Source organism: Xenopus laevis, chromosome 4L, assembly GCF_017654675.1.
Source record: "Xenopus laevis strain J_2021 chromosome 4L, Xenopus_laevis_v10.1, whole genome shotgun sequence".
Taxonomy (NCBI): domain Eukaryota; kingdom Metazoa; phylum Chordata; class Amphibia; order Anura; family Pipidae; genus Xenopus; species Xenopus laevis.
This window is the reverse complement of record NC_054377.1, coordinates 74,947,534-74,962,337: the sequence shown is the minus strand read 5'-3', so window position 1 is coordinate 74,962,337 and position 14,804 is coordinate 74,947,534. Positions and strand designations below refer to the sequence as shown.

At 35.8% G+C, this 14,804-nt stretch overlaps 1 protein-coding gene across 7 annotated transcripts in view; it reads left to right on the top strand.

The window, feature by feature from the left end:
• The window catches only part of nexn.L (nexilin F-actin binding protein L homeolog), a 42,246-nt gene that overhangs the window by 14,278 nt on the left and 13,164 nt on the right, over positions 1-14,804 (top strand). For 2 of the 7 annotated variants that reach the window (XM_018258176.2, XM_018258177.2), the window contains exons 3-7: positions 4,711-4,902; positions 7,844-7,928; positions 8,098-8,246; positions 9,238-9,279; positions 14,306-14,503. In XM_018258176.2, the coding sequence (XP_018113665.1) occupies positions 4,711-4,902; positions 7,844-7,928; positions 8,098-8,246; positions 9,238-9,279; positions 14,306-14,503 (666 nt within the window). The remainder of the gene's footprint in view (positions 1-4,710; positions 4,903-7,843; positions 7,929-8,097; positions 8,247-9,237; positions 9,280-14,305; positions 14,504-14,804) is intronic. The other 5 variants (XM_018258179.2, XM_018258181.2, XM_018258178.2 and 2 more) reach the window with 4 other exon arrangements.

Below are 14,804 nucleotides of genomic sequence, written 5' to 3'. Positions count from 1 at the left end.
TCAATTCAAAAAGACCAAACGAAATTAAGTTTTAAGTTTTCTTCTGGCTGAATAGGTTCATATTCAGACGAATTCAAATCGTACGAATCAAAGTAATAGTGCATTAGATCGCATTTGAATCAAAATCTTTCCAGTACATGATGAATTTCAATATTCAAATTTGGACTATTCCATAGCTGAAGTACACAAAAGATAGCTTGAAATTCGAATTTTTTTTAATTAGAAAATTCACCTTGAGTTTTGATAAATCTGCCCCTTAGTGTTAAGTACTCGTGACAATTCCGTTTAATATTGGCAAAATGCCTGCTTTCATGTTATCTCACAATAAAACCTTTTACCTTGAAAAAGGTCCTAATGAAATGCTGGAGTTCAGCAATTATAATATAATAAAAAACATCACATTACAAAAGGGAGTGCTGGTCCAGGAACTGTGTATTCAAAGACATGATTATATGCGGAGAATTTGACCGTGTATATATATATATATATATATATATATATATATATATATATATATATATATATATATATATATATATATATATATATATATATACACACACACACACATTATTGCTCAAAATTAGAGGGAAACGGGATATATTTGGTTATTGGTTGCTTTGTTTGTAAATCTGTATGTTCGATGTATAAACCTATTTATTGTACAGTGCTATGGAATATGTTGGCACTATATATGTACTAATAATAATATTCTGACTTCCCCCTTCCCTTACTTTGATGATTATGAAGTAATAAATGTTGGGACTTGGTGGAACAAAGTCCCAGAATTCATGACTTCATAATGGAACAAGGAGATCCCGTAGAAAGGAATTGCTGCATTAAAATGATGGTACGGTTAGAGAAATATTATATATAGTGATCATGGAGAGAGGAAGAATCCCACTTTTGTTTTTGAAGTGTGTCATTGTAATTAGAAGAGACCCAACTGACAGGTGCACTAGATGTTCAGCTTGAAGCTATTCTAAAAAAAAAAAACCAGCCTAGCAGACAAGAAAGCTCCCTATTCACTGGCGTATATTTTAGTGGTGGTAGAACAGAAGCACTTTGGCACTGAATATTCCATTAAAAGTATTGTTTGATCAAAGTAATTTGACTTTCTTGGCAGAACAACCATGGGTGTGTTCAACCCCCCTCCCCACCCACTATCCTAAAGTACAGGTGCAGAGAATGAGATTAATGAACAAGGTATTTGGGATATAGCACATTAGTGTAGCAGACCCTACAAACATATCACTCCTGGACTGTCAGCTCACACATCATGTTAAAATCATGCTTACATGTCTGTGTGTGTGTTAGAAGCAGAAACGTGTCTCTAACTTCTCTGTATGAAAACTTTTACCTTAATTTGCTACTGACTTTTGAGCATATAAATGATATTAATTCCCCTGACCACTTTAAGGCTTGAAAATGAACTCTGTGGCCTCCTTACAGCATGATTCAGACAGGCCTTTATGATTCAGACGGCTTTAGTAATGCAAGCTACTGTGTTGTACTGCTGGGCATGAGAGTCTTCATCATGAAGTCATGTTACTGCTTTAGAGTGTGATACAATGCTTTTCCCTTATTTACTTCAAACTAAAAGTTTGGAGACCTCAGTTTTGTTTTTTATTTTTGCTGGATTTTATGCTTTGTATAAAAATGCTCCCCCCCCTTTGTTTCTTCCTTATACTAATTAAAATTACCTTTATATGAAATCTTGGAGAAGAATGAGAATATAAACTTATTTGCCTAATGTGGGCACTGTGCCTTATGGCTACTAAATACATTTAAATGGTTAAAAAAAATAGGACTGCCTTGTTTCACCAGTGATCTATTTTAGTTTCGATAACATCAAGGAACATTAACATTTATTACAGACTAAAAAAATAATTGTTTGGAGGTTTCTGGGCAATGGGCTTCTGGGTAAATTACTGGAATATCAGCAATCTGGTTGCTATGGTCCAAAAAACCCTAGCAACCATGCATTGATTTGAATTGAAGAGACTGGTATATGAATAAAAAAAAATGTAGCATTGACAATAAATGTGTAGCCTTACAGAGCATTTGTTTTTTAAATGGGGTCAGCGACCCCCATTTGAAAGCTAAAAAGAGTTAGAAGGCTAATAATTCCAAAACAATAATAAAGAAAAAAAAAGACCATTTGAAAAGTTGCTTAGAATGAGTCACTCTCTAACATACTAAAAGTTAATTTAAAGTTAATCCATCCCTTTAAATCTGATTGGACAAAGAAAATCAGGAAGGGGTTCATGTATATTTTATTTTCTTTTGCCTGTTCTCAAAACATATGTATATATTTATGTATGTAATGCTCACAAAACAGCACATGCCAGTTACATATGAACGTTAATATTAGGGATGCACCGAATCCAGGATTGGGTTCTGGATTCAGCTTTTTCAGCAGGATTCGGCCGAATCCTTGTGCCCAGCCGAATCCAAATCCACATATGCAAATTACGGGGAGGAAATCGCTTGACTTTTTGTCACGAAAAATGTGTGTGTGTTTTCCCCCTTCCTACCCCTAATTTGCATACACAAATTAGGATTCGGTTCGGTATTCAGCCGAATCTTTCGCAAAGGATTCGGAGGTTCGGCCTCATCCAAAATAGTGGATTCGGTGCTTCCCTAGTTAATATGCAGTAATGTGCTGTTTGTGTAAACTTTTGTAGCCCCATAATATGTGCTGAGCACTTGAATAAAGCAAATAGCTTGCAAGACTCAGTTGGCTCAGTTCTTGTTATGATAATACTTAATTTCAGTATACCATTGCTTATTGCCAGGCTAGTTACGCCTTTGAACATTCATCTGCCTTGTGGTTACTGATTTTGCGACACTGCGATAACAGTTCTGCTGGAAATCTGTTTTACTCCCACCTGGTGATGTGAAATAACCTCTAAATCCAGCAAGTGTGCAAACTTTACCCAGTACAAGACTTATTTAGTATCCTTAATTGTGCTACTATTTTGCATATTGGCATCAAAGAAATTCTGAAGTATTCCCCAACAGACCTGTTATAATATGTGCTCTTTCCCACTGCATCCCTTGTCTAACTATTACAATAATAGCGGTGAGACCAGATTCTGTGCCAAGATTGTGACTCATGGGCCGAAACCTGGGTAAATTGTTTATCTTATAAGTCAATGCTCACACTTTATTTATTTTGGATATATGATTTTCAGTTTGAACTTAAACATATTTTTCTTTCATAGAACAATAAGTGGGAGCTCCCATTAGCAGACCATTTTAGCATTGTTTTATTCAAAGACAATTAGTTTTTCTTTTTTATCTATTTGGGTTTCTGTCACTGGCCATAACACCCAAAAAGAATGTTCAGTTGTGGCCATGCGGGCTTGTTGGAAATCCCACTTTGTAGCAGATGAGGCTTTAGGGCAGAGACACACACTTTAGGGCAGTTGAACACACTTTGTTCCAGTTGTTCTAGTCATCAAAAATCCATGGTTTCTGTTATTTCTTGCATTAAACAAATAAGGAGACTGAAGATACTCCATGTTTGAGGCACTAAGGGCAGAGACACACACGAAGATTCGGGGAGATAAGTTGCCTGGCGACAAATCGCCTCTTCTTCGGGTGACTAATCTCCCCAAAAAGCCTTCCCACCCGCTAGAACCTAATTTGCCGGCGTGATGGCATTTAGAGTGATTTGTTTTCTGAAGCTGCCCAAGTGCCATCCCATTGGCGATTTCAATTCTAGCCAGCGGGAAGGCAGTCTGAGGAGATTAGTCGCCCGAAGAAGAGGCGATTTGTCGCCAGGCGACTCATCTCCCCTAACTTCGTGTGTGTCTCTGCCCTTAGTGCCTCAAACATGTCAGTAGTGATATTTTGTATACAAATTGACCGGATGTAATCATAGCCAAATATTTAATGGATTTTTAACTATAACTAAGCATGTGATATTGTTACAGCTGGTGGTTTTCCCGCCAGCGAATGTTTAAAAGACATGGTTTAAATTGTATTTGGCACTTTGAGAAAGGCTGAGGAGTCAGCCGAAACTTCAGTCTGTTGCTAAATAAATTAAGCTTATTTTTTAAGACCTGTGAAGTGCTGATCTTTTTTGCAAGTGTTTTGAGAGGTTTTTGATCGTGCACCCAGGCAAATTTATACGTTTTTTTGTGAGTGCCGGCTCTATATATATATATATATATATATATATATATATATATATATATATATATATATATATATATATATATATATATATATATATATATATATATATATATATATAAAGCATAATACCTTTTATGGGGGCTTAAGACAATTTGTTGTTTTTTTATTTATTTTAAATTATTAATTTTTCTCTATCCAGTTTGGAATTTCTGTTGTTATCTGGTTGCTGTGGTCCAACTCACTTTAGCAATAATCCATGGTTTGTATATTAGGCATAAAAATAAGTGAAAATCCAGCCTCAATATGAATGCACATTCCAGTTGCTGTTTTGAACCAGATAACAGTTCAAATTTCAGGCTAAAGAGAAGCAGGATAAATAGGGGGAAATCTTTTTAACAAAAATAAAAAATTAACAGTACAAGATTTTCTTGCCTGAAAGAGTTAGATAAAATTTTCAGTGTCTACACCAGACTCTTTTTCTATTCTGCTATTACCTTTTCCATCTACTCTTTCCTAATATCTGTCATTCTCTTCTGTCTTTTTCCTGTTTTTCTCATCCAAAAGATTCTGCTTTCCACATCTAAGCCTGTCCAAAAAACCTACGTACCTAAACTTGGCAAGGGGGATGTAAAGAATAAATTTGAAGCCATGCATAAAGCAAGGGAGGAGAGGAGCCAGAGAAGATCCACAGACGAAAGACAACGAAGAAAGGAGCAATATACCAGGGAGAAGATTTGGAACAAAAGAAAGCAAGAGGTTTTACTTGTTTTCTATTTCCATTCAGATCGCAAAGATATACAATAGAGCATGATCTGTTTAAAAGACCTGACTCCTTCCTCATGCAGTCTACGTTGAAGAACTGTGTGTGGTGCTGTAAGCAGACTTATGGCATTTATAATGCCCAATGCAATATGGCTAGAATAAAAAGGTTTGCTTTAGCCTTATTGCTTACCTGCTGAGAGGCTGAACTGTGCAGATTACATAGATAATATACAGCAAAATGATCAAAGGTATTTTTGCTATAAGTGAGATTTTATGGTGTATCCTATATGGATAGTGTGCAAATAAGCATATATTCAGTTTTTATATGTGCATTGCAAGAACACACCCCTTTCTTATTCAGGGAACTACCAAAATACTAGTTAATTGATGAATCATCTCTCACTACCACAGCCTTCATCTTATTGGACAGCCTTTTGTTTACTTGTTCCCTTAATAGTTGATCTAAAATTCCAGTACAAGACTAAACTATCTCCTCCATCAGACTCTGTTGCAGCTCCCTGGGTATGTACATTTGTACATTCTTATATCTGACTTAAACTCCACCTTACACCACTAATCTTTTATACAGACCGCTTCACTTCTGTATTGACCTCAGCCTTTCCTCCTCCCTAGTACATCCTCACATGAATGCTTTACAAAAGATTTTCATTCTCAAACCCCCACATAAAGTTACATACTTGCATATCTTCTGACCCTCTTAGAAAGACTTTTGCAGGCAGGGTTCTTGTTTCCTACTTTCTCTGTTTGTCAGTAAGTTGGTTGAACATGTAAGAAACCTGCTAAGACATCAAAATAACAGAAGCAGCAACAACATTATTTAGGAGAATAAAAATGTCATGGATTCTTGCATGTGAGGGTTTTACATACCACTGAATGTTTCCACTAAAAAGCAATTTGGCTATTTAGAAAGACATAACTATACGCAAGTATTTTGTCTAGAAAATGTCTTGCTCAGGCCATGTAAGTATATGTATGTATGTTCAGGGTCAATTAACAGGCTATAAAGCCAAAGTATTCAAGCCATTGTTAAAGGGAAACTGTCATGGGAATTTTTTTTTTCCAAAACGCATCAGAATTCTGCATGGAAATCCGTTTCTCAAAAGAGCAAACTAATTTTTTTTATATTAAATTTTGAAATCGGACATGGGGCTAGACATATTGTCAGTTTCCCAGCTGCCCCAAGTCATGTGACTTGTGCTCTGATAAACTTCAGTCACTCTTTACTGCTGTACTGCAAGTTGGAGTGATATCACCCCCCTCTCTTTCCCCCCAGCAGCCTAACAACAGCAAAATGGGAAGGTAACCAGATAGAAGTTCCCTAAGACAAGATAACAGCTGCCTGGTAGATATAAAGCTGGCCATGGATGCAAAGATCCGATCGTTTGAATCCTCAAACGATCTGACTTCCCCATCTCCCGACCTGCCACTAACCTTTCAGATCAAATAAAGTAGCCGATGTTCTGCCCCTACAGCAATCATACGAAAGTTATGTCCGACAAAAACTAGTGACAATCTCCCACTGAAGATCGTCAGATCGGCAATACACACAGATATTATCGGCAGCTGACAGAAATTTTCTAACCTGTCCGATCAACCAATCGGCATGGCATGACAGATGTTGGGACTCTCCACACACAATCCGAAAATCATACGAATCAAGGATTCATACGATTGGATCTTTGCATCTATGGCCAGTTTAAGAACAGCATTCAATAGTTAAATCCAGGTCCCACTGCATCACATTCAGGTACATTGAGTAGGAGAAACAATAGCCTGCCAGAAAGCAGTGCTGGCTCATTCTGAAAGCACATGACCAGGCAAAATGACCGAAATGGCAGCCTACACACCAATATTACAAATAAAATAATACACTTGCTGGTTCAGGAATGACATTTTATATTGTAAAGTGAATTATTTGCAGTGTAAACAGTGTAATTTAGAAATAAAAACGAGACCATAAATATCATGACATAAACCCTTTAAGATTAGAGATTTGAGAAATTACAGCTGTATCAATAAATATATCAGATATACACTTGTATCCAGGGGTTATCAACATGCATGGTAAATAATAAGCCAGGGTGCTGATTTTTGTGTTGGCATGCTAAATAAAGTATGACAGCACCTGCTGTGGGTGTGCTTTTATATAGTTGGCTCCTGTAGCCTAGAAAGGCCAGTGGCTGAAGACAAATAAGAGATGATAAGGATGGGACACAGTCCAGAAATGATTTGGCGTACGTGTATAATAAAAATATTGCAAAGTAAATTAAATTTTGCATATATAGGATACTATGGGTCCAGTGCAACAGCACCAATCTCTGAGGAAGGCTGCATACAGTTGCCCATTGCAGACCCAAAGCTCATCACATTTTAGTCTTATATAGTGGAGGTTGGCTTATATGAAAATAAGACTTTATTTCTTTATTATAGACAAAGAAATTGAACACATTACTGTAGGCCAGTGCTTTGCTCAAAGTCGCTTGGATAATTTGTTCAGCATAGCACATACAGATCTCCATTTCAACATGCATTTATTAGTAATGTTTCCTTCTTAAAAGTAAAAGTTGAAAAAGGCAGGAGTTTTGACTGGGCCACAACCAGGACCATATTGTCTGGGTAGGCACCTGATGGCTTGTGCCTAGGGCAGCCCTTGAATGTCAATATTAAAAAGATAAAATGCTTTAAAAGAAACCTGGACATTTGTGGCTACATAAATACAGATTGAAAGCTATAATAGGAGACCGAGGGGATATATTAACAAACAGCTGTAATCTCATACATGTGTACAACCTGCTGCTGTGAAATAGCTTGATCCATGGGGCAAAAGAGGAAAGATATAGAAAAGTGTCTTTAAGGTTTTAAAAAGGCAAATTAATTGGCTGTTCCAGTAAATGCATTTGTTTACATTTCCTAGATGAAAGAACTGCTTGCTTCCGATGATGAAGAAGAGGAAAATAAGCCAAAACAAGTAGAAAAGGGTTATGTCCCAAAATTACAAGGTAATTCTAAGAGAAAATAGCATTGTGTTATATTTTGTGATGGTATTTTTATTCAGGGGCCTATTCAAACGTTATTTGTTACTTAATAATTGCTAAGCAATGCCAGAAAACAGAGAAATTGATTTCATTGTAACATAAGGCAATACTACTTTCCTTTTTATTTCCGCAGGAACAGTAAAAGGAAAATTTGCTGAAATGGAAAAACAGAGACATGAAGAAGAAAGAAAAAGAATGGAGGAGGAAAGGAAAAGGAGGCTGGAGCAGGATCAGAAGGAAAGACGTAAAATAGAACGTGAGCTGGCAAAGAAAGCAGAAGAGGTAGGTCAATCTAAATCTAGAAAATTGAATTTTTGAAACTCGGGTGAGTAGGATCGACCTGCAAACTCGAATCGAATTTCTCCAAAAAAACTTGAATGTCAAGAAGGCTGCAAACAACTTCAAATTGATCCCAGGAAGTCTTCCATTGGCTAAAACAGCAATTATAGAATAGTAGAATTTGGGTTCTTAAAGGGCCAGTGTATGATAAATTTCAAAAATCATTTTTTTTTTTAAAAAAACTTGAATCAAATTTTAATAACTCCCTAGACGAATTTGACAGTTTTTGCCATAAAAAAAAATGGAAATTTGAATTTTCACTTCGAACCTTCATAAATGTGCCCCTTACTGTATTTGAAAAAAAAAAAACTCTGGATAATATTGCAGATAATTTATATAATTTATATACCAATAAATATATTTATGGGATATTTTTATCCAGATTGCTTCGAAAACCTATGTCTGGCATCCTCTAATTACTGTACATTTAATGATATAAATAGAGAAAAGACATAAATGGACATAACCAGCGGTCAGACATGGAATCTGTACAGTAACAGTGCAGCAAAGCAGACTGTACTGGTTTGATGCAATTAGAATTAAAGTATACTTTCTGACTGCTTTGGGATACATGAACAATTTCCCGTGTAGGCAAGTTATTTTCCTATTTTAAGTTCTTATACTATCCATTTTCTTAAATAAAGTGTCAATTTTCTGATTTATAACCATGATTTATATTAGAGAGAGCTGTGCTTCAAATTCCAAACCCTTTATTAACAGTCTATGCAGAACTATGCCTTGCCACTTTTTAACCTGCACCAAATAGTGCTTTCCTGCAATGGTTGCTTCTGACTTCTGACTACGGTTACTGTAGGGCTGGTATAAGAGCACGATGTGCTCACAGTGGTTGCAGAGATCAGATATAATTTCACAATACCACATTATTAATAGCAAACACAGCTAAATGTAATGTTATGAAATTCTCATTCAATAGATTGATGACATAAACTTTACTGGAAGTGACTCGGACATGGAGGTAAACTATTTTTTAAAAAAAATACACTTTCCTTCCTTTCTTTCTTTCATTTTCTTCTTTAAAGGGAAATTGTCACTGCTACTATTTACACTTAAATAAAAAATGGAATCACCACCAAAGCTTCTTTTCTTACAGTTTAACAACTTTGAATTTATTAAAAGAGAATACAATATACTATAAATAAATGTAATCTAAATTAACAGGTAAATAGCCATCTCTTAGATGTAAAAAAAAAAGCAAAAAATTGAAACAAATAAAAATGTTGCATTTTGTAATTCTTGTTCATATATAAATATATATATATATATATATATATATATATATATATATATATATATATATATACACACACACACACACATATACATACATATATATATATATATACATATATATATATATATATATATATATATATATATATATACACACACACATATATACACACATATCCATGGGGAAGTCAGCACTCACGTAACATGGTATAAACGTGCCTGGGTGCAGTGTCCAAATATTTAGAATTACAATTCAACAGAGAAGGTCCGCACTCTCAGGTCTTAAAAATCAAAAATGGTTTATTTTAAAAAAGACTAACGTTTCGGCCTCTCCGAGGCCTTTCTCAAAGTACAGACAGGTATACAATGAAGGCCTTAAGTACCCTAGATGGCGGGAAAGGCTAATTGGCTGACAGCATCATCATCATCATCACTATGCGTCAAGTACTATAGTTGTTAAGATTCACATATATAATACATTAAAAAACACTTTTATGTTAAAACCCCAATTCAACTGAATAAGGACATAAAAACATACTATGTAACAGCCAGGTTGACTGTGCGTTGCAAAACAAAAAGCTACAAATAATACTGTTACATAGTATGTTTTTATGTCCTTATTCAGTTGAATTGGGGTTTTAACATAAAAGTGTTTTTAACTTTGAGAAAGGCCTCGGAGAGGCCGAAACGTTAGTCTTTTTAAAATAAACCATTTTTGATTTTTAAGACCTGAGAGTGCGGACCTTCTCTGTTGAATTATATATATATATATATATATATATATATATATATATATATATATATATATATATATATATATACCGTATATACTCGAGTATAAGCCAACCCGAGTATAAGCCGAGGTACCTAATTTTGCCTACGAAAACTTATTGACTCTAGTATAAGCCTAGACACAACTACAGCCCTGTCTCCCAGCAGCGCACATTCTGCCAAAGTGACCCCCCAGCGATCAACCGGACTTCTTTGCAAAGTTGATGGTGACAGAGAATTGCTAAACGGATTACTGTGTGCATTGTCCCACTGTCATGTGCAGAGGGTGCTGTTTGATATTGCCATCACTGTTAATCTTTCGTATAACCAACAGAGGGCGCTGTGTGATATTGCAGTCACTGTTATTCTTTCATATAACCAACAGAGGGCGCTGTGTGATATTGCAGTCACTGTTATTCTTTCATATAACCAACAGAGGGTGCTGTGTGATATTGCAGTCACTGTTATTCTTTCATATAACCAACAGAGGGCGCTGTGTGATATTGCAGTCACTGTTATTCTTTCATATAACCAACAGAGGGCGCTGTGTGATATTGCAGTCACTGTTATTCTTTAATATAACCAACAGAGGGCGCTGTGTGATATTGCAGTCACTGTTAATCTTTCATATAACCAACAGAGGGCGCACTGTTATTCTTTCATATAACCAACAGAGGGTGCTGTGTGATATTGCAGTCACTGTTATTCTTCCATATAACCAAAAGATGGCGCTGTGTGATATTGCAGTCACTGTTATTCTTTCATATAACCAACAGAGGGCGCACTGTTATTCTTTCATATAACCAACAGAGGGCATTGTGGGATATTGCAGTCTCTCCCCAAGTGAACTGTTGGTATAGGAATGATTAAAAGTGACTGCAATTTCAGCTACTCGGGTCGGGTTGACCCAAGTATAAGCCGAGGTAGACTTTTTCAGCACATTTTGGGGGGGGTGTGTGTGTGTGTATATAAAATCACTTTGGTGAGCGCACTCTTACCGGATTTCATAAGCAGTGGGTGCGTTGGTCAAATTTTCAGATACATAATAGTAAATGGACCCGCACTCCAAAATTTTCGTGAAGAAAACTTATAAGCTTTATTTCACAGTTGCATATCCGACGTTTCGGTCCACACTGGGACCTTTTTCATCCCTTGATATATATATAGAGATATATACATACATATATATATATATAGATATATACATACATATATATATATATAGATATATACATACATATATATATATATATATAGATATATACATACATATATATATATATATATATATATATATATATATACATACATATATATATATATATACATATACAGTCATATATATATATATATACAGTATATATATATACATATACATACATATACACACACATATATATATTTTTGCTATATATATATATATATATACACATATATATTTTGCTATATTTTTGCTATATATATATAGATATATAGATCTGTTATGTCTCTGTTTCTTCCTCAGATCAAAACACAGAGGAAAAATGTCAGGAATTGCTTTATATATCATATAATCAACAGTGCGAACTGAGTTTGCAGATTGTGACGAGTTATAGTTCAAATAGAGAAAATACACAACACATGCCAGTGAGCTAATCCCCTCTAAATATGAAATGCAAGATAATCTACATAGTATTTTGTTAAAAAAGATAAATCTAACCTAATGTATTAACTGTTACCAGGTGATATTTCATATGAAATAGTTTCCATGTTAGGGCTCTTACTGACGAGCGTTTTTACCTGCGCTCTCCTGCGTTCAGCACACAGGCGCGTGTAGGCGCTGAACGCAGGTTGAGACGCAATATGCTGCATTTTTCCTGCGTTCGGCGCCTACACGTGCCTGTGTGAGTACAGCCCCATTGGAAAAAATGTAATGCGTCTATTCCTGCGCTCCCCTGCGGCTGAACGCAGAAAAACGGAACGCAGGGGAGCGCAGGTAAAAACGCTCGTCAGTAAGAGCCCTTAAAAGTATCTGTGCTACTGGAAACATCCCTATTTCTTGCACTGCAGACCTACAGCAGCATTTATCTAAAACCCACTAGAGTGGCTGCTCATTGAGTTGGGCTTATGTAGGAAAGATGCATACATGCTAAACTTTCATAAATATTTATAAAGGGTTTTTTTTTTGCACATATACCTGATGTCACAGATTTATAAAAAGCCATGTTACTTTGAAGAACCATTTCCCAACATCCCTGAGGGTCACAGTGTGATGCAAGCCCTCACTCACCTCTCTTTACATGGTGATGGATTGTGGGACTTACACATAAGAAGAGGCAGAGGATGTAGATCACAATGGGCCGCTGTCCTTTTCTTTTTGAGCCCCAATGAGTTATTCTCCCTTTGAAGTTACGGTTACACCACTGCCAACTGGTATAAATTTTTCAAGGTTCATGCTGACTGCTTGACACAGTTCCTTTTTTTGTGCAAAACATCTCATTATATTACTTACGTGCTTTCATTTATAGGCAATTTAATGCAAAGTGACCTAGTTTGAAAACCAGGCCTGCTGCTACATTCCCCAAGCATGTTTGGGATATTTATAGCACGGATATGATGTCACATGCAAATTATTGTGGTTTTGTCATCCCTCAAAGGCTCCAGTATGTCTAGAAATCTTTCATTATTTCATGAAAGGTATAGGTCACCTAAATTAAACAACCATACTGACTTTTTTTCCAGTTGCTGTGCAATTATTTTTTTTACAGGTTTTCTTAGCTTTAACGTATGAAGAATGCAAATGTTTTCACCCCTCTAAAGTTCCTCAGTTTCATCTCATTCTATGGGTGCAGACACTCACAACTATTACAATTTCACATAGTCCTGTTTCTTAGCAGCAGCCTCTAATGAGCATGTTCCATAACTACTAATATATCCGCACTAGACGGGAGTTCCTAGTGCAGGTGGCCAGTTTAGGGCACATTCATGCACCTAATGAATGAGGGAGCTATTAGACTGCACCACTGGGGGGGGGGGGCGACTATTTTCCTATGAAATGTACTCCTTAAAAAACGAAATCAACTTTGTTGTGGATTAGCTTAAATATTTACTTTTTTGCTCATTAAAAACTGACCCAACTCACTCTTCAAATGATGGTGCTATATTGTTTCAAACTGTTGGATTTATTTCCTTGTAATATCCAAACCTTGAGCACAAAGACAATTTTTTAGCTTGATGACAGTTTCCCTTTAGACAAGACAATTTTCTGCCATACCTATTTCTCACCTTTTCACTAATAACACTAACACACACATATACAATAGTTATCTTTTTAAATCACCTTTTTTTGCTGTATTTCCTCAACTCATAGGGGCAGATTTACTTAGGGTCGAGGGTTAAATAACCCTCGATATTCGACTGTTGAAGTTAAATCCTTTGACTTCGAATATCGAAGGATTTAGCGCTATTCGTTCGATCGAAGGAATAATCGTTCGATCAAACGATTCGAAGGATATTAATCCATCGATCGAACGAAATTCCTTTGATCAAAAAAAGCTTAGAAAGCCTATGGGGTCCTTCCCCATAGGCTAACATTGAGGGTAGGTAGGTTTTATTTTGCGAAGTAGGGGGTCGAAGTTTTTTTTAAAGAGACAGTACTTTGACTATCAAATGGTCGAATAGTCGAACAATTTTTAGTTCGAATCGTTTGACTCGAAGTCGTAGTCAAAGTAGCCAATTCGATGGTCAAAGTAGCCCAAAAAATCATTCGAAATTCGAAGTTTTTTGTATTCTATTCCTTCACTCCATCTAAGTAAATGTGCCCCATAATGTTAGGCTATTTTCTTACAGTAAAGGTACACTGAATAATCTATCAAAACACGTCTTCTGGTACAGAACAGTTTGATAGAGAAAATGTTACTCTAATGTAACCTTGTGGTGGCCTTTCAGACGATTGCAGTAACAATATACTAATCAGGTCTAGTATTTCTCTTTTTAAACAGGAAGGTGTTGAGGAAGTAGCTGTACCAGACATATCACTTAAGTCAAAAATGTCACCAGGGAAAATAAATGTAAATTTTGAAGATCTAGAAAAGAAAAGGGAGGAAGAAGAAAAGAAAAACCGTGACGAAGACAAAAAAAGACGATTTGAAGAGCATAGGAGGTCATTCAGGGAAGCTAAGAGGCGTTCCTCAACTATGGTAATAGTCAGACATGTTTATTTTCCTTGGCTATCTCGAATACAACCTAGAGTCGGTTCTTAAATGTGCACTTTTGAAATATATCGTGTTTGATACAGCTACTCTAAAATCCTTAGTATGAATCTTCACTCCTCTTAAAGTGGCTATATACTAATTATGTGGCATTTAATCAATAAAAAATATGGCATCCCTTTATGAAATTAGTAGAATTAATAAAAGCTTCTGTTACAGGTCACACGACACTGTTAATAAGAAGATACAGACATGTATTAAGTAACCATTTTTTCCATTTACAGGCATG